Below are 22,703 nucleotides of genomic sequence, written 5' to 3' on the forward strand. Positions count from 1 at the left end.
TCTCCCACCTGTAGTATAATGTGGTTAAGAGTGTGGGGTTTTCAGTCAAACTGCTGGCATTAAAATCCTGACTCTGCCTCCTACTGTGTGACCACAGGCAAGCTACTTCACTTCTCTGTTCTTGGTCAAGGCTTTATACCTCTCTGATCTCATCTAATTCCAGTGGCAATAAAACATTTTCAAAAGGTGGAAAGTGAAAGTAACAAACTCATAGGGAGGTTGTAAGAATTATATGAACTAACACAGTCAAAGCAGGTGAAATGGTACCTGGAACACAGTACGTCTTCAAACGTGCTAATAGTAGTACATCTACTGTTTCGTAGGCCTAAGTAATTCAGAAGTTAAGGTCTTCCTGGTAGAAACTGAGACTCAAAGACATGGACAGGAGAAACAGGGAGAGAGAGCATGTGTGTGACTTCCTTTGCTTATTTGTTCAGCAAATGATGACTGGGTCCTTGGCCCTCTCTGTTTCAGGGCCAACGCTGACGACCAAGACAGAGTTTAGCCTGGGTCACATCCATCACAATTCTTTGGTTGTAAGTGACAGAAACTCAACTCAAACCAGCTTGGGATAAATGGGACATTTTTAATAACTCATATAATCAAAATCCTGGCATGATAGTGTGCAGCTGGCCTCAAGCTGGAATCAGGGAAGGAAACGGCACTCCACCTCTTCATCGCTTCTCCCTGGAATCAGTTTTATTGTCTCCTCTAGGGTGTGAAAAAGGTCATCAGTTCAGTTCAGTCGCTCAGTTGTGTCCTACTCTTCGCGACCCCATGAATCACAGCATGCCAGGCCACCCTGTCCATCACTGACTCCCAGAGTCCACTCAAACTCATGTCCATTGAGTTGGTGATACCATCCAGCCATCTCATCCTCTGTCGTCCCCTTCTCCTCCTTCCCCCAATCCCTCCCAGCATCAGGGTCTTTTCCAATGAGTCAACTCTTCTCATGAGGTGGCCAAAGTATTGGAGTTTCAGCATCAGTCCTTCCGATGAACATCCAGGACTGGTCTCCTTTAGGATGGACTGGTTGGACCTCCTTGCAGTCCAAGGGACTCTCAAAAGTCTTCTGCAACACCACAGTTCAAAAGCATCAATTCTTCGGCACTCAGCTTTCTTCAGTCCAACTCTCACATCCATACATTACCACTGGAAAAACCATAGCCTTGACTAGATGGACCTTTGTTGGCAAAGTAATAATCTCTGCTTTTTAATATGCTATCTAGGTTGGTCATAACTTTCCTTCCAAAAGGTCATCAGATCAGATCAGTCACTCAGTCGTGTCCGACTCTTTTCGACCCCATGAATTGCAGCACGCCAGGCCTCCCTGTCCATCACCAACTCCTGGAGTTCACTGAGACTCATGTCCATCGAGTCAATGATGCCATCCGGCCATCTCATCCTCTGTCGTCCCCTTCTCCTCCTGCCCCCAATCCCTCCCAGCATTAGAGTCTTTTCCAATGAGTCAACTCTTTGCATGAGGTGGCCAAAGTACTGGAGTTTCAGCTTCAGCATCATTCCCTCCAAAGAAATCCCAGGGCTGATCTCCTTCAGAATGGACTGGTTGGATCTCCTTGCAGTCCAAGGGACTCTCAAGAGTCTTCTCCAACACCACAGTTCAAAAGCATCAATTCGGCGCTCAGCCTTCTTCACAGTCCAACTCTCACATCCATACATGACCACAGGAAAAACCGTAGCCTTGACTAGACGAACCTTTGTTGGCAAAGTAATGTCTCTGCTTTTGAATATGCATAGATAGGTCCAGATCTATTTCTTCACAGCCTCACCACACAGAAGGAAAAGACTTCCTGCCCCCAAAAGTCTAGATCCAAAAACCCAGGGAAGGCCTCTCATTGGCTCAGCCTACATCCTGTTCCAGGTGTAACATAAAGATTGGTCCAGCTGGACTCACTTGACACTCGTCAGCCAATCACCGAGAGGGGGCAGAGCACAGACGCAAATATAGCCCTAATTCAAAACAAGAGAAGTTAGGGGGCGGGGTGGGGGGGGTGTTGCCGTTTCTGAGCGCCAGTAAATAGTCTCAGCTAACTTTCCCACTCTTCTTCCTTCTGTGGTTGGAACCCTGGAACAAGGAGTGCAAGACTCAAGTGGTCTGCAAGACAGCAAGACAATGGTTGGGAAGTTTGGTCTCCCCCTCCCAGCCAAGCACAGGTCCCTGAATTACAGCAGGCACCGCATTGAGGCTTATTGAATGAATGACTGAATTAATACCTTGTTCCCAGGGCTGTCCTGGAACAGCCCGTTTCACAGACCCTGAACCGATTATAAGCGAAGTGAAGCGAGGACAGGGGCTTCGCACACCTGTGGAGTGTGTCTCACGGTGAAGACACCTGCCCCGACGGCCGAAGAGCAGAACTTTCAGGCTAAAAGCTGAACCTTGAAGACCCCGCCACCCCGAGGGCCCATTTGGGGGCGGGGCTTCCAGACCAGCATTTTGGATTGCACCATGTTCCATCTGTCGGAGGGGAGAACCAAGAAAGTACTTCTGCACCTTCCGCCATCCTTTTTACCATTCCCTGACCACGAAGACGATGTATTTGCTTCTCTAACAGTCACACAATTTTCCCCTTCCCCTCGTTACGCCTCACGGTTCCACACAGTCACACATTTCAGCCTGCCCACCACCACCACACAGTGGCTCGCCCCAGTTTGACGCATTGCAGGGAAGGCCAGACCAATCGGCACCGCGCTCTTATTTCCGCCGTGGCCCGGACCCAATAGCCGCGCGTGTCACACAGGGACGCATCACGCGCCAGCCGAGCAGTGCCCCTCCGCCGAGGAGGAATGTAGAGTGGGCACAGGGGGCGGGGCGCATGGCGACGGAAAGTAGTCCCGCGACGGGTGCGCTCGCGCGCGCGCGGCCGACCATAAGCCCAACTCTGTGAGGAGTGAGAGAGCCGCGGGCCCGACAGTCCGGAGAGAGGCGCGGAGGGATCCGTGGGAGCCGCAGTGCGGCGGCGCGCGGGCCGGGCGGGGCGGGGCCGGGCGAGGCGGGGCGCGCGCGGCGGCCGTTGAGGGACCGTTGGGGCGGGCGGCGGCGGCGCGGCGGCGCGCGCTGCAGGCAGTGAGTGTGGAGGCGCAGACGCGCGGCGGAGCTCGAGCTGCTGCAGCTGCTGCCGCCGCCGGAGGAACCTTGATACCCGCGCTCCGGACACCCGGCTCTCGCCATGGTGAGTGAGACTGAGGGCCGCCGAGGTTGGGGCCACTGAGGCGGGCACGGCGGAGCAGGACCCCTGAGAGCACGAGTGGACTCAGAATGGAGTGGGGTGGGGGGAGGGTTTGGGTCCCGGAGAGCGGCTCTGGACCCTTCTCTGCCCCTTGATCGGGGGCATTTGAACCCACAGTGGGGCGTTTGGCTCCCCAAAGGGAGTTGTGAACTTCCAGAAGCGACAGTTAGTACCAGGTGGGGTGTCTAGACCCCAGAAAGGGCACTTGAGCCCTCTAGGGGGGCATTTGAGCCGAAGATGGAGCATCTGGACTCTTGGACCCAGGATGAGGCGTTTGGTCGCTAAGGTGGGGTGTTTGGATTCCAGGGGGCCGAGGTAAGAGCCATTGGCTAGGGAAGGAGGTGATTTGTGGCCTGATAAAGGATTTTGGGTCTTAATAGGTAGCAAGGAAGGGGGATCGGAGGGAAGCCGGGCTGCTGGGGAACTCCCTAAGAGGGGGTGGTGGTTAGCTGGGCCTGGGTGGAGGGGGAGCCGTCCCAGGAGGCAGGGAGGAGGGTCGCTTCTGCAGATCAGACCCTTGAGGGGAGAAAAGGGGGTTCTCCAAAGACCGACATTGCAGAGGAAGGAGGAGGAGGGTGAGGTGCATGCTCTGGAAGGAAGAGCCTGGGGTGGGTGGCAGCCAAGGTTAGAAGATGCTCTGGAAGCCTTTTGAAGATGCCCTGGAAGCCTACAGGAACTGAAAAGGATGGAGTCGGGGAAGGGGTCAAAAGGGGGTGCCGAGCTTGTCAGTGGTGGGGGGACAGGGGCAGCCAGAGAAGGTTCTGAGGTTCCTATTGGGTTAAGACTATTGAACTAGGAAGGGAGATTGGGGGTTTTTTGGGGGAAGGGGGTTGTTGTATTTGGGTTCATGAGGAGGTGGGTTTTCAAAGTGAGGGGTGGGAGAGAACTTCAGCTTCTGTGGTGGGAGGTGAGATGGAAGGCGATCCGGGGACATGTTATAGAAAATGAATGGCAGCCAAGGTGGGCCTAGGGTTGGAGGTGGATGTGGTGGGTAGCTCCCTGGAAGTTTCCAGGGCAAAGCCGGGACAAAGACTGTTCAGTCTGGATGGGGAGTGGGCTGCAGAGGCGAGAGGGAGTGGCTCAAGGGTCCCTTTCCCAGGAAGAATGGGGCTGGGCAGGAGACACCCGGCAGTGGGAGCAGGTGGGCGGAGTTGTTGGGGCCTCTATTGCGCACTGAAGCCGCATGAAATGGGGGTGGGGAGGAGCAAAGTTTGGGATGCATCAAATGAGCCAGCTTTTAAAGCCTTGAACCTCACCTGCTCACTGCCCTTTTCAGACGCAGAGAGCTGTTTTTCCCAAACAGGAATGCTGGTTTTATCTTGGTCTCCAGCTCCACGCACCGCTCTGCATCTCCTCACTTGTGCCGAATGACAGTGCAGTACAGTGTGGCGTCGGCGACAATCGCACGCCTGTTCTTGTGGCCTCGGGGTGGGGGCTGCAGAGAGGACCTCCACAGGGACCCCTTCATCGGCCCCAGGGCCACTTGTTCCTTTTGGAGCCCTCCCTGAGTGCTTCTGTTAATTCCCACAGCTTGGGCTTTGAGAGAAAACCAGCAGACTAGTTCTTTCCTGGTCCCTGCCACCCACAGTCCCCCAGCCCCCCCAGGCTCAGCCTCGGAACCGTGTGCAGCCATCCTCCCTGGCAAGGCTGGGGAGAACAGGCAGCCGCTGCTGTGTATCAGATCTCATACTTGCTGACACAGGCCTGATGGCTCCTCTCGCCGCTACCCCATTTTCCCCCAGCAGAGCCTTGCTAAAGGGGCACCAAATCATTGACAGGCGCCAGGAGGCCCCCACCTGCCAAATAAGACCTGAGCTTTGGCCCCACTAGTTTCTCTTTCCCTTTGTAATCAGCAAAGTATGGGTGGGACAAGTCACTGTTAACTGGCTTTGGACTTTGGCCTGAGCCCTGTGGCTCCTCCTTGGCCCGGGTGAGGGGCCCTGGCCTTGGTTTCTGATCTCATCTAACACTGCTGCCTGGCACTGGCTGGGGGCTGGGGCAAGGCAGAGAAATAATACCCTCTTCCCTCCCCCACCCCAGGATTTTTTTTTTTTTTTCTTGTCCAGCCTCTTGCTGGAGCCTAAAGGGATGGGGAAGCAGGGGACCAGCTGGGTTATTTTGCAGGTAGTTTTTGGTGAAAGCTGAAAATCTGCAGATCTGGAAAGGGAAAAAGCGCTGAGAAGGAAGGGATCCCCGGCAGTGATCAGTTGTCTGGGCAGCAGCCTTGCTTTGAGATCTCTAGCTGGGAGCTGGGCCCTTTCCTTCCCTAGCAGGGGAGAGGGTCTCCTAAGAGGAGGGAGGGAGTGTGACGGCCCTACCGGCAGAGAGCCACGCCTATTTGCAGCAAGCCTGGAACAGTGGCAGTACCTCCTCTGCGCGTTGCAGCCTGGCGGCAGGGAGCAGTAGACACCAGCTTCAGCGCCACTCGGGCATTCAGCGACCTGCCCCAGCCTCCTTGCCCCCAGCCCCTGCGGGTGCTGCCCAGGGTGATGTGGCAGGGGTGCGAAGGGCCCTGGTTGGGTAGCCCTTACCACGTTGGCCAGGGGAAAGGATGAAAGCTGGGGGAGGGCAGCCCTCTCCCAGCCCTCCTCCACGCCCCTGGCACTGCCTGGCCTTGGCAACAGAAGCCCATCCTATCTTCTCAATTTCCCCCAGCAGCTTCCTCGGGTGTCAGGACCTAGGCGATCAGCTCAGGCTTCTTTGCCCATAGAAGCCAAGGGAAGCAGAGGAGCAAAGGGCTCATGGGCCTGGGGCTGCCAGGCTGGCATGCAGGAGCCTGGCAGCCCTGGGTCTCTTTTGAAAGCGAGGCAGAACCATCTCCATTTGGCCTCCTAACCTTCCCTTTAGACTTTGGACTTTTCCAGAATGTACATGTGTGGTGTGTTTCCTTCTCTACCTTCCTGCTTCCCCCTCCCTTAGCCATTTCCCTTCTGTAATCATCACCCTGATTTCCCCTCCTGTTCTACCCATTTGGGGCTTAGCCTCAAGTCCTTCTTCCTTTATGTTTAAAAGAAAAAAAGAAAAAGGACATGTCAGACTTGTTCTAATGTGATTGGTCTTCACATTTGGGATGGGGCAGAAGGGGGGGTGGTGGGGCTCTTGCTAGATTCCCAAGGAAGTTCTAGAACCTCTGTGTAGAATAACGCTAGTGCACACAGTGGCACGCCTTAGTTTGAGGGGCTCTCAGACTCAGAGCTGGAAGCCTGCTGTAGATGTGGAGCCCCTTCCCCTAGTTGTAAGAGGAAATGAGGAAGGGGGCAGTGGTCCAAGGGCGAGCCATGCCTTCTGGCAGCGTTCACGGACCCCAAGGAAAATTCCTCTTTTACTGCCTAAAGCTAAACGTTGGGATTCAGCTCCATCTCCGCGTGGCTCCTCCCCCAGAGGATCCCTTTTCTGGGCTGGTTCAGGACAGGCTGGCCTCTGCTTGTCCTCTGCCCCGCCCCCAAGCCCAGCATGCAGCAAGGGCTGCCCGACCCGACTGGCCCGGCCCCAGAGTGGCCAGGGCCAGCGAGGGTTACAAACTGCAGCGCAGCAGGGGGAGGGGACTTGAGTCCTCCAGCCTCTGCCTCCAGCGTCATGCCGGCTGCGGTCCCCTCCCAGCATTCACCCTTCCTGCCCCAAAGGAGCAGTGGAGTGAATGGTGCCCCGTGGCGAAGAGAGCGGGGTCTGCCCCCTGCCTGCCCAGGGCTCTTCAGGCACTCCACAGACACCGGTTGGGAGAACTGTTGCCAGTTGGATCCGCAGTGCTTGGACCTGGTGCTTCCACATTGGTGACATAGAAACTAGGAAAGAGCCGGCTGCCTGCCCTGGGCCTGGCCTGCTTCAGTTTGGAGCCTTCTAGAAGAGCTGCTTGATCAGGCTTCCAGGGCAACTGCTCCCTTCACTCAGCCTCTGGGCGCCCAGCGGCTGTGACGCCGCCGAGATGGGAACCAGTGCAGGTGCAGCTGGGCCGGGGCTGGCTCCAGAGCCCTGACTCTGCTTGGAGACCCTGGGGTCGGGGGTGTCATCGGGTCCTGGGTCTCCAGCCTCCCGAATCACCAGACTTGATCCCAGTCCTGGCTCTGGCATGACCGCCCTTGCCCAGGTACATGGACTGCCATGTGGAGCTGGCCGCACCAGCGGGGGCCGGGCTGAGCAAGGAAAGATGTGCCAACCTGTGACTAACTTTCTCCTTCCTGCTTTTCCAGGCTGACCAGCTGACCGAGGAGCAGATCGCAGGTGAGCTTGCTTCCCTCCTTCCCTCCCCCATTCCCCCTTCCTGCCCTCACCCTGCCGCACGAATGCCTCTGCACCCCCAGCTGAGTCTTAACTGCAGCCAGGAGGGCATCTGACAGAGAAGCTCCCGTGTATGAGAGCGCGCCAGTGACACCAGAGCCCACAGTCCTGAGCCGGGCCCTCATCAGGTGGCAGGGCTGTGCTCCCCTCCCGCCAGGGATCACCGGGCCTTTTAATCAGTGGCTGCAGGGCGAGCCTGGCCGTCTGTCCTGGCTCTTGCCAGTTAGGCTCAGAAGGTGAACTCCCCTCGGGGGTCCTGGCCCACTTCAGGAGCCACCCAGGAGAGGGCTCGTCACACCCACCTCTGCATTGCCCTTCGCGCATGCTTGCACTCGCTTCTTCCTGGGCCGGAAGTGCCTTCCCCCAGCTCTTTGCACCAGGCAGCTCCTTCTCCTCCTTTGGGTCTTGATTCAAATGTCATCTTGGAAGGGCCTTCCCTGGTCCCATCTCAAATAAACAGCCTTCCACTACTCTCTGTTTCCTTAATAGCCTTTCTCACCATCTGAAATTAATCTCTGATGTCTGCCGGCTGCATCTGCCTGTCACTAGACAAGTCCCTTACTGGGGGCTTTTCTGTGTGTTGGTCCCTGCTGTGCCTTTGGTGCCTGCAGCATAATGGTTGCTGCGTACATTTTTGTTGACTAAATAACTAAATGAACAAGGGAGCCATCACGTATCTTCCAGTAAGTTTGAAGAAGTCCTTGAGTCCCATGTCATTCATTTTTGTAGACTCCCCTAAAGCCCAGTAAGCCACAGCTACAGGAAGTACTGTGTGCTGAGAAGGTTTCTGTGTCCTGTCTCCCCCGCCCCCCCAGACTGTGAGCTACTCTAAAGGACAGGGACCAGCTCCCAGTTAAGTCCCACAGCCATGGGCCAGCACAAAGTAGCCCTTGGACCTGGCTTTACTGTCAGGGTCAACAGGCTGCATGTGACAAGCATAGAAAGCCCAGCTTCTGAAGTCCGGGAGGCAGGAGTGGACTTGCCTTCTCTTCTTTCTTCCCCTCCCTTCCCCCCTCCACCGACATTTTCAGCTTCTGAACTTTGGCCCCAGGTGGGTGGCTACGGAGACCCACCAAGGAAAACCAGAGAACTGCGTTGTTGTTCAGAGATCCTGAGCACAGGGTGCCTGCATGACCCCTGAGAACAACAAGGCCTGGGCACAGGGAGGCGCCAGCATCCCCCAGGAGACTCGGGGTCTCCAGGGCCCAGAAGCTCAGGCTGGGGCAAAGCCTCTAGGCTCTACGTGTGGCTCCTGTGCCGGCCACGCACAGCCCCAGCTCTGCCCTCGCTTGACACCAACACACGCTCCATGCTACCCGCCACCCCCATCCCCATTAGCGAACTGTCCGCCGCCTCACCCCAGCCCACACCCTCTGGGAATAGGCTGCCAGGCATCTGTTCCCTGAGGGTTTGGGGGCAGGGAGCACCAGGTGCCAAAATGGGCCCAGTGGGAGGGCAGGAGTCACGTGCTTCTCCCGCTCCTGATGCGGGCCCAGCTGTGGCCTTCCCACTCAGCACCCCCAGCTCCTCGGCCGCCTGGCTTGGCAGCCGTCCCCTCTCCTTCCACACCCCCCACCCCGCCTACCCCACACAGTCCATCGGCCGTGCTCGCTGCCGGCCGCCCCCACACTCCGCCCCACGTGGCTCCTCTGGAAGCTGAGAGCCGGGCTGGTTGTCCCCATCGGGCGAGATGCCGTGGCGCATAGCGCCGTCCTGCAGTCTCTCCTGCCTTTCCTCTCTTGGCCCGCTGACCTTGGCTGGCACACTTCAGACGAAGCTTCCTTGGCTCTCCTCCCTTCCAGGACACTGGTCCGTTTCATCACTCGAGGAAGAGACTGAAGCCAGGGACCAAAAAGAAATGTAGAGGCTCTAAGGCCACCGTCAGCCCGTTTTGCCCCCATGTCCTCTGGGCTGGGCAGAGCAGGCAGTTTTCCCCGTCACTGAGCAGGTGCTCTGTGAGGGGCGCTGGAAAGAAGGAAGGGGCCTGTCCGCGGTACAGAGGCGAGAGGCTGGGGCTGGCACTGGGCCTCCTGTTTCTCGAGGCAGGCCTGACTCAGGCCTCCTCGTGCCCTCACCTCGGGTTTGCTGTCCTCCCACCGCAGAGTTCAAGGAGGCCTTCTCCCTCTTCGACAAAGACGGGGACGGCACCATCACCACCAAGGAGCTGGGGACAGTGATGAGGTCTCTGGGACAGAACCCCACTGAAGCCGAGCTGCAGGACATGATCAACGAGGTGGACGCAGATGGTGAGCCCGCACCCAGGGCTGGAGGGCAGCCCCCTCCCAGTGCCCCCAGGGAGCCGCCCTCCGGGGTGGATGACCAGGGCCCTGGGGTCGTCTCCTCCGGCCCAGGCCCAGAGCATCTCCCTCCCTCCCCCACCTCACAGGGAACGGGACCATTGACTTCCCCGAGTTCCTGACCATGATGGCCAGAAAGATGAAGGACACGGACAGCGAGGAGGAGATCCGAGAGGCCTTCCGTGTCTTTGACAAGGTGAGCAGGCTTTCCCTGGGGGCTCTGGCACTCCGGCAGAGAGCAGGACAGAGGGCTCGCGGAACACCCTGCCTAATCGGAGTCACCACTTTGGGAGGCAAGGTTCCAATGCCAACCCCATTGCCAGCTTGCTCTGCCATCACAGGAAGCCCTTGCCTTTGCCAAGGGAGGTGACTGACAGGCCCCATGCTGGGGTCTCTCTCTCGCTGCCCCCCAGGAGAGAGCCGGGCGAACAGATGCCTCGGGCTCGGAGCCTTTGTCTGTCCCCTGACACCCGGGACGGATGTGCTGGGGTCTCTCTCCCACTGCCCCCCAAGAAAACGCCAGGCAGACGAACGCCTCATGCTCAGAGCCTTCGTCTGTCCCCCAATACGCAGGACGGCAACGGGTACATCAGCGCCGCAGAGCTGCGCCACGTCATGACGAACCTGGGCGAGAAGCTGACCGACGAGGAGGTGGACGAGATGATCAGGGAGGCCGACATTGACGGAGACGGCCAGGTCAATTATGAAGGTGAGCTGCCGGCCCCGTCTGCGTGCCCGCAGGGGCTGGGGGAGCCTGCTGTCTGCTGACCTCTCTGTCTTTCTCTCCACAGAGTTTGTACAGATGATGACTGCAAAGTGAAGGCCCCCGGGCAGCTGGTGATGCCCGTTCTCTCGATCTCTCTCTCCCCGCGCGCGCACTCTCTTCAACACTCCCTGCCTATCCCGGTTTTAGCAAACACCAGTTGATGGACTGAGAATCTGATAAAGCAACAAAAGATTTGTCCCAAGCTGCATGATTGCTCTTTCTCTTCCTCCCGAGTCTCCTTGCAGGCCCCCGCCATCTCTTCTTTCGGCCCTCCCGCCTTCCATTCACACCTTCCAAGGCCTGATGCATTCATAAGATGAGCCCCCCAGTCCCCTTCAGGGGGCCTCTGCCCTCCTCCTCCAGCCCGGGTGGCTCTTGTCCGTTTTGGTTTGTTCCTGTTCGTTTGTCATCTTGTTTTGGGGTGCCGGGGTGGCCGCCGGCGCTGTCCTAGGACCTGATGGGGAGGGGCCGAGGCCCTCAGGAGGGCCAGGCGCGAGAGGCACGCCTTTTGCTGTTGCATGCGACCAGCCTGTGATACCCTGTGCCCATCCCAGAGCCTGTCGGGGCAGGAGTGCCCAGTGCGGCGTTCCAGAAGGACTGAGGGTGGTGGGGAGGGCCCGGAGCTGCGGTGTTGCCTGGATGTGGCCCAGGAGGAGGCCAGGGGGCGAGGGAGGCTTGGCAGCTGGCATGCTCTTAGCACGTGAGGAGGCCGGCCAGGCTGGGCAGCTCTCAGATCCCATTGGCTGCTCTTGTGAAGCATCAGACTGGCTCCTTGAGGCGGGGCGAGTGGGGCCAGCTCCCCTGGTGCCCCTGCACGCTGCCCCCATCCCGTGTTCCCGAAGCGATCTCAAGCTGTCCTGGTGCTAACGTCCCACGCCCACCCGCATCCCAGTCCCCTCGAGGGAACGCATGTGGAGTTGGCCGCTTTGTCACATGCTACTCATCCTTCCATTTTTTCTTTATACTCCTTAAAACTCTTAATTTTGTCTGAAACCATGCCGGGCTAGCTGAGGGGCGGGGATTGGGAGGATGTGCCCCACCAAGCGCTCAAGAGAACATAACCTGCAATAAAACAGCCCTGCCGGGCCGCTGGCCCCTCCCGCTTCCCGTGGTGGCTCGGCAGCTCCCCAGCCCCATCTGTGCTGTCTGCGCGCCCGCCTGCCTGCCCCCACACTCCCCAGCGGAGAGCATGATCCGCAACCTGGCTTCTGACTTTCGCCTCTGGGACAAGTAAGTCAACACGGGCAGTTCGGTCGTCTGGATTTTTTTTTTTTTTCCCCGTTCATTTCATCTGCCCCCAACCCTCATCCCACCCCACCCCTCAGGTCGATCAAGTGGCTTTTCCTGGGACCTGCCCAGCTTTGAGAATCTTCTCGTCCACCCTGTGGCACCAGCCTCCAGGGAAGAGGGGGTGGGGCATAGCGGGAGACCCAGCCAAGAGCTGAGGGTAAGGGCAGGTAGGCGTGAAGCTGTGGACGTTTTCGGAGTGTTTTGGTTTTTCTTTTTTTTTTTTTTCAAACCGGGCAATATTTGTGTTCAAGCTGTGAAGAAAAATATATATCAATGTTTTCCAATAAAATACAGTGACTACCTGACTGCTCCTCCCCTCTTGGTTTCTGGGCCTGCTCCCTGCACAGGCCTGAAGCCCTGCCCAAAAACAGTCTGTCTGCTGTGGGATCTGACTCCCTGACCAAGAATCAAACCTGGGCCCCTCACATGGAGTGTGGAGTCTTAGCCACAAGGGAAGTCCCAGCCTGTCAGCTTTGAGTGCTCGGCACCTACACAGGTGTGCAAGACCAACCCCGCCTTAGTAGGGCCACCTGTCAGTCACACACAGGACCGCACGGTGAGGCCCCAGAAGGCCTGAGGCAGGTCCATCGTGTCACAGGAGCGTCCTCGTTTAGGGGCAGACCAGTGGCAAGCTGAAAGGGAGGTCACCTGCTGTGCAGGAGGAGGAAGAGGAAGACCAGGTCAGACAGGGTGCCCAGGCCAGGTCGGGGATTCTTGACGGCCCTCTGGCTAAGAGGTGACCACTGCCCATTGGCAGGTTAAGTGCTGAGTTGAACTGAACTGAACACAGTGGGGAGAATAGAGGTGTGTTCCTGAGCTCACAGCTTCAGTTAGTCCTGAGAGACAAAGGACTAAAGTTCAGAACAACTATTGTAAACCCTAGAAAGCTCCTCAACTTCCCCAAGGAAGGCAGAGCTATGGAAAAGAAGGCATGGGACTTCCCTGGCTGTCTAGTGGTTGAGGCCTTGTCTTCCAGTTCAGGGAGAGCTAAGATCCCACATGTGACTTCCCTGGTGGCTCTGATGGTAAAACGTCTGTCTACAATGCGGGAGACCCGGGTTCGATCCCTGGGTTGGGAAGATCCGCTGGCGAAGGAAATGGCAATCCACTCCAGTACTATTGCCTGGAAAATTCCATGGACAGAGGAGCCTGGTAGGCTACAGTCCATGGGGTCGCAGAGTCGGACACGACTGAGTGGCTTCACTTAAGATCCCACATAGTGCCAAAAAACAAAACAACAAAAACAAGCTCCTGTTGAAGTTCAACAGAAAACAAAATTCTGTAAAGCAATTATCCTTCAATAAATAAAGTAATATTTAACAAAGTCAAAGACTTTTTAAAATTGTCTATATCAAAAAAAATCTTAGGTGGGGAGGCCCAGTCCCCAGCTACAAAACCCATCTGATTTCCCTCTCGGGCAGGAGTGAACGGTCAGTAGACACAGTCTAACATCTGAGCGGCTGTCTCTGACCACGAGGACCAGGCAGGAGGTGAGCAGAAACAGCTCAGTGGAGTAAAAAGCCACTTATTCACCTTCGCCTGGCCTTGGGGGATGGAGAAGCCTGGTGAGGCCCAAACTCAGGGGCTTTCCTGTGGCTTCAGAGTAAATGGTCATTTTAAAAAGGGTTGGTGGGGCAGGGGGGAGGGCGGGGTGTGGTTTCCCTGGTAGTCCAGTGGTTAAGAGTTTGCCAGTGTTGGATCCTGATGGGGAAGATCCCACATGCCCCCAGGGTAACCAAGCTCACGCACCACAACTACTGAGCCTGTGCTCCACAAGAAAAGTCACGGCCTTGAGACCCCAAGCACCGCACCTAGAGAGCAGCCTCCAGTCTCAGCAATGAGAGGAAGCCCACGGTAGCAACAAAGGCCCCGCAAAGCCAAACATACTCAATCTCTTTTAAACAATGACTTCAGGTAGGCCAGAGGGCTGCCCCTGGTGGCTCAAATGGTAAAGAATCTGTTTTCAACTCAGGAGACTCAGGTTCGATCCCTGGGTCAGGAAGATCCCCTGGAAAAAGAAATGGCAGCCCACTCCAGTATTCTTGACTGGAGAATTCCATGGACAGAGGAGCTGGGTGGGCTACCGTCCATGGGGAGGCAAAGGGTCAGACACGACTGAGCAACTAACAGGCCAGAGATAAGGGGAAGGCTAGGCTGAGGCTAGGGTCAAAACAGTGGAATCTGGGATGAGAGCTGCCTTCTTAGCAGCCAGGAATACCTGTGGAAAACTCTGGTCTTATAGTTCAGAAGAAGACAGGTCTTGATGACATAGAATTGGGCTCCAGCACAATGCGACCACTCAGTTAAGTGTCTATACTCACTAAGCCTCAGGTCTTCTAATGCTGCCTGCTTCATAACCTTGGAGCAGTGACTTCACGTCTCTGAGCCTCTGTTTACCCATCTGCAAAATGGGAAACTCATCTCTCAAAGGAGGAACATAAAAACATCCATCTCAGAGGGGAGTGCCACTTTCTAGACATCATCTCATTTATGTCTCACTCAGGCCAGGTTGAGTCCTAATAAAAATTTTTTCCCGTTTTTTCTTTCCCATTTATGACATGTACCCTCCCCAGTGAGCATATGAGCACAAGTTATCAAGAGCTGACAGGAGGGACTTCCCTGGCAGTCCAGTGGTTGAGACTCTGAGCCTCTACTGCAGGGGTGGGGGGGAGAGGTGGGGAGGGGCGCACCCAGGTTTGATCCCCGGTCAGGAAACGCATGTCACATAGTGTGTCCAGAAATATATATATTAAAAAAAAAAAAAAAAGCTTACAGGAAAGGAACAGAGGCCTGGGCAGTAAAGCCTCTCACAGCACTCTTCTTGGAAGTGGCTGCACTGGGACTTGAACCCCAGGTTATTCACATCCCAAACGCCCACGCTTTTAACCACCGCAGCGCATTGCCTGCACTTCTCTATTGCCTGTCGATTATTTCCCTCCTTGGGCCCTAGTTTTTGAAAGACTTTTACTCCCATACAACCTGCATTATTAAAAAGGCATGACTTCCCCTTCCCATTCTTTATTAACCACAGGCACAGAGATGGCACTCTGCACTGCTAATGGATACGGGCAGACGCGGAGGAGCACGCATCAGCTGATGCTGGTCGTGGAAGTCATTTCCAACTCAGGCTCATGGATCCTCTGGGTCAGCTCAAAGCCTGTCACTGAGAAAGTGACGAGGCAGGGGGACACTCGTGGAGGTGCCCAACCGGGGCCCACAGGAGAGAAACCCCAGGCTCCCCTCACTTGCGGGAGGGAGTGGCTGTGGGACCACTTCTCAGTGTCATTCCCACTGTGGCCAGCAGGTGGGGCAGTGACTACAGAGGGACCAGAAAGCAGCAACTCCCCAGGACCCGCCAGGGTGTATATGGGCGTGCATGCTTAAGTCCCATCTGTGCTCCAAAATCAGAAATGAATAAAGAAATGAAGTTAAAAGTGCACAAAGTCTCCTTGAAGGAGACATACTTGCTCCTAGTCTCTCACTTCTTGACCCCAACTCCAGACCAGAGCTGGCACCTCCCTTGCCCTGTGATCTCGGTACATTTCACAGCTTGTAAGTTTGTATTTTTACCGCTTATTATAATACATATTTCTGTGATTATTAAATTGTCACCCCCTGAGAACTGCCTGGTGGTCCAGTGGTTAGAACTCTGCACTTCCACTGGCATGGGGTACAGGTTTGATCCCTGGTCAGGGAACTAAGATCCCACATGCTGCAGGGGGGAAGAAAAATTGTCACTCTCACTGGATTGTAAGCAAGGTAAGCCCAAGGCAATGTCAGTCACTGCTGTCTCCCTAACGGCACAGAGCCGCCTTGAGCCCAGAGCAGGCTCAAGGGAATGCATGTTGAATTGACGAATGAATGAGAGATGAAAGAAAGGAAGCATTAGAAACCAGAGGTAGAACCCTGAGCAGAACAGAAGCTCTCCTCTTTACTTGGCTCACTTTCTTACAGTCCTCAGATCCATCCTGGCTAAGCCATCTCCTCCATGCAGCCCTCCCTGATCTTCTCCCTAGACACCACTTTCCCTGGTCCCAATCCCCCAGCCCTGTCCACTCTGAACGGTGAGCTCCAGGAAAGCAGGGCCAAGGCTATCTGTCATCACCGTGTCCCCAACATCACAGGGACAAAACCTGACATACAGTAAGCCCTCAATCAAAGCCTGCTGAATAAATGAACAGATGTCTGTGCTACAGGCTACAGCGAGGGCCACCATAGAGCCCCGGAAGTGCCTAGAGCCTCTGAGAGAAGTGATGACGTCTTCAAGGATGAGGAGGAGCCTCAGTGGGATCTTGAAAGGCAAGGGTGCTCTTGATGAATGGAGAAGGGAAACACTCTTACAGGAAGGGTGAGCCCAATGAGTAAAGAGGTTGAGGCCTGAAAGGTCTTGTGCTCTTTGGGAAAATCTTGATTTTCTGCCATGGCTAAGCAGAGAGCGTGGGAGTTTGGCCCTTGGCCTCCAGGCAGTGGGAGCCCTTGGAGCTTGGCAGGCAGGGGAGGGGCCACTCAGACAGGAACTCCAGACAGGACCGTGGCCGACAGCGGAGATGCTACCCCAGCAGTCAGGAACCAGCCGGGAGAGGAGCTTCCAGATCAGAGCAGATGGGGCAGGAGTTGGACAGCTTAGACATCCACAGTGGGACGCAGAGGAGGGGGCGGAGTCCTGAGCTGTTAGGCCTGGTGGGTAAAAGTCAGCAGAAAACCAGCTTCAACACTGAATCCTCTCCTTCCCTTAATCCACATCCGAAAACGAGGACTGATAGTGGCACCCACCTTGGGGGGCTGGGGGTTCAAAAGCCCAGCCCTGTGCTGCCATTCAGTGAGCTGAGGGGCCAGAACAGAGGCCGGGAGAGGAGGCACACCCCCACCCCAGGGAATCTTACCTGGATAGGCAGGGGTGGGGCTGGAGGGTGCGCCCTTGACTCCTGCCTGAAACACAACCCCTCCACACCAGGTCCCTTGAGTTGGTTCCTGTTGAGGCAGATTTGGTAACCAAGGCCGGACCCCCATCTGCTGTTGCTTGACCCGTTTTCTGGTTTGTTTTGGTACAAGTCAACATGTTTATTATTAAATTCAAGCGATACAATATGACTCTGGCAAGACTGCTATAAAAGTTTCTAAACTTCCTCAATTTTTGTCCAGTATTACATGGGTTTTTTTTTTTTCAAATTGTGGTAAAATACCCATAACACAAAATGTACCATTTTAACCATCTCAAAATGTACAATTCAGTGACATTTGGTACGTTGACGACATTGTACAACCACCATCACTCTCTAGTTCCAGGATATTTTCATTCCCCCAAAAGGAAACCCCCTACCCATTAAGCAGTCATCTTGATCTATTTTCAACTCTCACAGCCACTCCTTCAAATGAAACAAAGTGACTTGGTGGGGTGGCGGGGGAGCGTGGAACAATGTCATAACAATGGAGAAAAGTTTTGTTTTCAAGCCACGTGTGCTCAGATGCCAAAGACAACAAACACCAATAGCCACGGCAATAGCAGCAGTAACAGTAACACATACTGTGGGCTTTACTCCAGGTCTTATGCTAAATTGCTTTTTAATGATTAAATTGAATAATTTAATCCTCAGCACAGCCCTGTAAATTAAGTACTAGATTACGATCACCGATCACCATTCTACAGGAAAGGAAACCAAGGGAAACTCACTAACCCCATCTGGATTAAGGAAATAAAAGGATAAACCAGGGAATTCCCTGGTGGTCCAGTGGTTAGGATTCCACGCTTCCACTGCAAAGAGCCCTGGGTTTGAACGGGGAACTAAAATCCCACAAGCAGCACAACACAGCCAAAAAAAAAACAAACCAGCTCCACCTGCAGGCTGTTTGTTCTCCTCGCTGTGTGCCCTGGGGCTGGTGATTGCCTCCTCGGGACCTTGATTCCAGCCTATGTAGAGTGGCTCTAATAATAGCAGGCTGGAGCCAGGAGGGTGCAACTCACGAGGTGGAGGACTCACTTTAGCCACCGTCTTTATAGGAAGCTCTTGCCTCATCTATTCTTCCACCCACCCCCACTCTCATCCCGCCCAGGGGCAGAATGATTGCTTTAACCCTGAAGCAAGTGGGAAAGTGGAACCAGGGCTGGGGAGAGTCTGGGGGCTTTCCCATTCACCTCCTCCCACCACCCGAAGCACCACTTCCTTTCATGCTCACTCCTGGAAAACCCTTGAGTTTGGTGCCTAAAGGCAGGGGATGGCTAATGAGGAGAGAGGGGTGGATGGCTGGAAAAGCCCCGGCTATCAGAACGGGAATTGAAGTCTGGAAATCACCCTAGAGGAGTCCCAGGTGAGGTTGAGACTGGTTTGTGTCCCCAGCACCTGGTAGATTCAGGGCCCACTATTTGTTGAATGAATGAATGGATGAATGACATTTTTGCGAGGGTTCCAAGGACACAGGGGGTGCGGTCAGGCTCTGCAGGGGCGGTTGGGGGGGCAGCTGTTTATCCAGGGATAGGTACAGGACTTAGGTCTGAGTCCTTGGGCCGTCCCTGGGTTCTGTAGCTCTCACCCCTTCATTCTCCAGCCTCTCCTGCCACCCGCCGTCCACATCTTGCAACTCACCAAGCCATGCAGTTTTTCCCAAGCAACTGTCCAGTGGTGTCACTCCCAAGGCAACAGTCGCCCCTTCTCCCCTGGTGGGGTGGGGGGTGGACCAGGCCTCCCAAGTTCAATGGGGAATCGGGAAGGAAAGGGAGGCAGGGAAATTGTCAGGAAATCCCAGGTTTCATGAGGCAGAGAGAGGGTGGCTCTTGGGCCCCCTGCCTCCCCACAGAGCCGGGCTCAGGGCTGTCTGCTGGGGCCTTGGGGTGGGCATCAGGGGCACCCTGAATGAAGGAAGATCAGAGGCAGAACCCTAACCAGAGCAGACCTGAGCACACAGAAGCTGCTGGGAACATTTCTGCCTTCTAAATATTTAGACAGTGAGATGGATGGGCAAGTGAGGGCCAGACCAGGCCGGCCAGGCCGCCGGATATTTTGAGACAACTGTTCTTTTTATGTTCCAGGGTAATTCCTCTCCCCATCTCCCTCCTCCCGCAGCCCCTCGTGGCCACCCGGAGAAAGGAGAAATAGCAGCTGATCATCCCCTGAATCCAGAGGGTCCATGTTCCGGCCGGCAGGGCTCCAGGAACCATCTCTGGGCTGATCCGCCCGCAGCCATCGGTCATGTCCCTGAATTTCTGGCAGCTGCGGCCGGAAGACAGGGCGGGAGCTCACCGGGCAGATGTCAGCAGAGGGAGCAGGCTGCCTCAGACCCCGCTTTGGAGGGTGTTCCCACGGTACTGGTGGGTAGCTGTACAGCCGGTAAGGGCCCGCCCTGCCCCTCGCCCCAAGCTGACAAAGGCACCCAGTTCCCCTTTTTCCCCTCAAGAGCAGGGGGGGCACTTGAGTCCTTCCTCCCTGAGGCGGACTGAGAGAGGGACGTCCGAGAGTCGCCTTGGGCAGGCCTCGAGTACAGGCAACAGAACCAGAGCTTCAGCCGCTGGAAGACGGACTTGCGGAAGAGGATAAAGACCCAGGGATCCAGAATGGGGTTGAAGGCATTGAAACGGAAGGCCAGGAGGTCTCCCATCTCACTGCTGTCCGGGGCGATGGCCTGGGTGAAGCCGCGGATCTGAGGGCAAGCAGAGAGTGATCAAGAAAGCACCCCAGGACTCCTCTGCCCCACCCCTCAACACACACCCCATTCTGGACCCCCTCCTCTCCCTTGCTCACTGGCAGAAATGAGGGAGGCGCGGTCTGTCAGAAGGGGAAAGAAATAAGATGAGAACTAAATAAGAAATGCATCCGGGGCAGAGGGAGAGAAAGCCCCAGGAGACAGTCAGCAAAGCTCTAGGAGGAGAGAGGTGGGGCAGCGAGGCTGGGTCCTAGAGCTGTGTGTGTGTGTGTGTCCCATCTCTGAGTCCTCCGTCACCCCCTCAAAGGTTTGGTGACTCTCAACTCTAACCCTAGCCCTTGCATTTTGCAGAAAGAGAAGCTGAGGTCCAGACAGTATCAGGAGGACTGGGTGCCACAGGGCCAGGATCAGCCCTGCTGCCCTCTGGGAGGGGCAGGGCAGGAGTTCCTGCAGGAAAGGGGTGAGGCCAGGAGAGCCCAAGGGCACCTACATGGGTGGGGCTGGAGAAGTGGGGAGCAGGGTGGCAAGGCGATCAGACCCTGGCATCAGAGAAGCCCAGGGTGCAGCCCTGCCTCTGTGTGATCGTGGGCAAAATACATCATCACCCCCCACCCTTTGTAGAAATGCCCACAGAAACTTCATCACATTTCTTGCTAAATGCTTGTGGAATAGATGCGTAAGATCATTCTCGAGATGATCAGAGAAGGGATTTCTAAACCACTGAGCACAGAGTAGACAAGTGCAGTATTGAATGATGGATCTTATTAGTCTTGCAGGGGTAGGGGAAGGTTGGTGGGGGGGTAACACTGGCGGAGAGGTGGGGAGCTAGGGATGTGGAAGAGGGGAGACAAGGGTCAGGAAGAGTCAAATGGAGCATAAGCAAGTGGGGAGAAACGTCTCTGTAAAGTTTGGAGTTGTCTGACTGTGGACAAAGTCTCTGACCTCTTTGAGCCTCAGTTTCCCCATCCATGAAGTGGGCGCAAACAGTGGCGACTAGAACTGGGCGTTGCCCTCCTCCCCACTGCCCACCAGAGCTGCCCAGGGGACTCACCGTAAGAGGCAGGGAGCACACAGCCATGATGCCCGTCATGAGAGCCAGCAGAATCAGGTGGTCAACCTCGTCCTCGCCTGCCCGGGGGCCGGGGACCAGCGAGCCCTGGTGGCGCCTCTGCTGGCGGTACATGCGGCAAAGGCTGAGGGTGACGGAGCCGTTGCAGAGGACGATGGCGGCCACCAGCAGGGCCACGAGGCTGGCGTACGCCAGCGAGAAGGCGCAGCCGCCCGGCTCGGCCGAGCGCATGCGGATGAAGCACCAGCTGCCGGGGCAGTACTGCTGGTGTTGGCCCAGGCCCAGGAAGGGCAGCGAGCAGAAGATCGTGCAGAAGGCGTAGATGGCCGGCAGCGCCAGGCGGGCGCGGCGGGGTCCGTCCAGCTGGGCGTAGAGGTAGGGGTGGCTGAGCGCCAGGCAGCGCTCCACGGCCATGGCGAAGAGGATGAGCGTGGAGGCCAGGCCGAAGAAGGTCATGGCGAAGGCGAAGGCGTCGCACAGCGCCGGGCGGCCCCGGGCAAGGCCCAGCAGCGAGCTGTTGCGGGCGTAGGCCGCGAACACTGCTGGGCTCAGGAAGCACGTGCCCAGCAGGTCGGTGACCGCCAGCCCGGTGACCAGCACAGCGAAGGCCGAGGGGCGCGACTGCCGCCGCGCCCCCAAGATGCCCAGTGCCAGCCCGTTGCCCACCACGCCCGCCACGAACATCAGGGTGCTGGTGGCCGGGCCCACCGAGTCCCGCACGTACGTGAGGTTCCGGCACGAATCTGCCATCCCCGGCCTCCGGCTGCCTCCCGGGGAGGGGGGCTGGAGGGGTTCCCGGGAGGTGGAGGGTGGGAGGTGTCGAGGGAAGGGGAGACGGGTCCGCCCCAGTGATGCCCAGCACCTCGCTCCCTGCTCCCTTGGGGTCCTTGGTGCAGCTGGAGGCAGAGGGGAGTCCCGGGCTACCCTCCGCACTTCTGGGGCATCTATTTCTCTCTCTGCCCTCTGTCTCCCCAGGCTCCCTCCCCGTCTCTCCCTCCTGTTTCTTTCCTTCGCTACCTCTGTCTCTCCGTCTAGTCCTTCCCTTGCCAAGCCCCTAGTTCTCTCTTCCTCTGGCTCTGGCTCTGGCTCAGTCCCCTCCCTGGTCCACTCCCTTCACCTTGCCTTCCCTCCCTCCCTGTCTCCTCCGACCTATCCCCTCCTCTGCATCTCTGCTTCCCCAGCCCCTCCTCACCGCACCTCTGCCAACTCTCTCAGCCCCTCTGTCCCCCTTCGCTCCTTCTCCAGGGTCTTGCTCCCTGGGTCCGGCTCCGAGTGGCAGCTTCTCCAGACTTCCCTCCCTCCTCGCTCCTGAACTCATCTAGCCCCGATCGCTCGCCCCGGGCTTTTCATTTCCTCTCTCTGCCCCGCCTTCCCTCCCCCTGCTTTCTCCAGAGGCCCCTTGGCTCCCTCCCGCCTTCCCTGGCGCGCTCCCTTCCACTTCCCTGCCCAAGACACCCATCCGTCTCCCGCGCCTCCCTCTCCCTCCTCACGTCCTCTCAAGGACCCCATCCTGAACCACCTGCCACCTCCTCGGCTCGCTCTTGCCTCTGCATCCTTCTGCCTTCCCCCGCACTGCCCAGCGGCACCTTGGGGGGGATCACCTGAGTCATCATGTCCCTGGAATGGGGAGCTCGCCAGTGGGGACCCAGACAGGACCTGAGCGGCATAGCCGGCCAGTCTGCGAGGCGGTCTGGGGGTGGCCTCTGGCATCTATTCTAGGCTCAGGCCCCTGGGGGTTAGGGCATTGCCTAAGGATTTAGAAACGACCGGGAAATTCTTCCCTTATGGAGTGTTTTCCAGGCGCAACTGAGATTTCTGTTCCCTGGACACACTTCACTCCTTCCACAAGGCTGGGGGAAGAGGTGGCCCTGCCAGAGAAAAGAAATGCCAGTCCCTGGAGCCCCGTTGGTCCACAGGCTCCCAGCTCACACACACTCCCGCCCCCGCTGAGCCCTGGGCAGGCCGTCGGGGGAGGAGGGACCTGACATCCACGGGAAGGGGACAGCTCCCCCCCGCCAGGATTTCCACTGGTCAGTATCAAAGGGGAGCGCCCTCCCGCCGTCTTGTCTCTCACCCCAGCAGCCCTCCCGGGCCCCAGGCCAAGCGCTGGTGACCTTGAC

The 22,703-nt window shown here is 56.7% G+C and overlaps 2 protein-coding genes and 1 long non-coding RNA gene across 3 annotated transcripts; 1 reads left to right on the plus strand and 2 right to left on the minus strand.

Moving 5' to 3' along the window:
• Positions 1–566: 566 nt before the first annotated feature.
• On the minus strand, positions 567–2,456 carry LOC147354101 (uncharacterized). The gene is made up of 2 exons (XR_015146217.1): positions 2,236–2,456; positions 567–1,971 (listed from the first exon to the last, which is right to left on the minus strand). It is a non-coding gene; the product is annotated as an uncharacterized LOC147354101 (long non-coding RNA).
• Positions 2,457–3,045: 589 nt separating this feature from the next.
• On the plus strand, positions 3,046–10,791 carry CALM3 (calmodulin 3). Its single transcript, XM_086353258.1, has 6 exons — positions 3,046–3,194; positions 7,439–7,469; positions 9,629–9,772; positions 9,913–10,019; positions 10,397–10,532; positions 10,615–10,791. Exons 1-6 carry the CDS (start codon positions 3,192–3,194, stop codon positions 10,641–10,643), a joined length of 450 nt encoding a protein of 149 aa, XP_086209384.1. The 5' UTR covers positions 3,046–3,191; the 3' UTR covers positions 10,644–10,791.
• Positions 10,792–16,915: 6,124 nt separating this feature from the next.
• PTGIR (prostaglandin I2 receptor) lies at positions 16,916–21,944 on the minus strand. The gene is made up of 2 exons (XM_086353257.1): positions 20,566–21,944; positions 16,916–19,511 (listed from the first exon to the last, which is right to left on the minus strand). Exons 1-2 carry the CDS (start codon positions 21,331–21,333, stop codon positions 19,125–19,127), a joined length of 1,155 nt encoding a protein of 384 aa, XP_086209383.1. The 5' UTR covers positions 21,334–21,944; the 3' UTR covers positions 16,916–19,124.
• Between the last annotated feature and the right edge of the window lie 759 nt (positions 21,945–22,703).

This window comes from Bos grunniens, chromosome 18, assembly GCF_055505025.1.
Source record: "Bos grunniens cultivar Pamir isolate PY7600 chromosome 18, Bosgru_T2T1.0, whole genome shotgun sequence".
Classification (NCBI taxonomy): domain Eukaryota; kingdom Metazoa; phylum Chordata; class Mammalia; order Artiodactyla; family Bovidae; genus Bos; species Bos grunniens.

Bases quoted from the DNA above. Each gene is read 5' to 3' on its own strand.
- CALM3 (XM_086353258.1), top strand. The intron at 10,020-10,396 runs GTGAGCAGGCTT...CCCAATACGCAG, and splicing joins CCTTCCGTGTCTTTGACAAG to GACGGCAACGGGTACATCAG. The intron at 10,533-10,614 runs GTGAGCTGCCGG...TTCTCTCCACAG, and splicing joins CGGCCAGGTCAATTATGAAG to AGTTTGTACAGATGATGACT.
- PTGIR (XM_086353257.1), bottom strand. From the start codon at position 21,333: ATGGCAGATTCGTGCCGGAACCTCACGTACGTGCGGGACTCGGTGGGC. The intron at 19,512-20,565 runs GTGAGTCCCCTG...GCTTGCCCTCAG, and splicing joins TGTGCTCCCTGCCTCTTACG to ATCCGCGGCTTCACCCAGGC.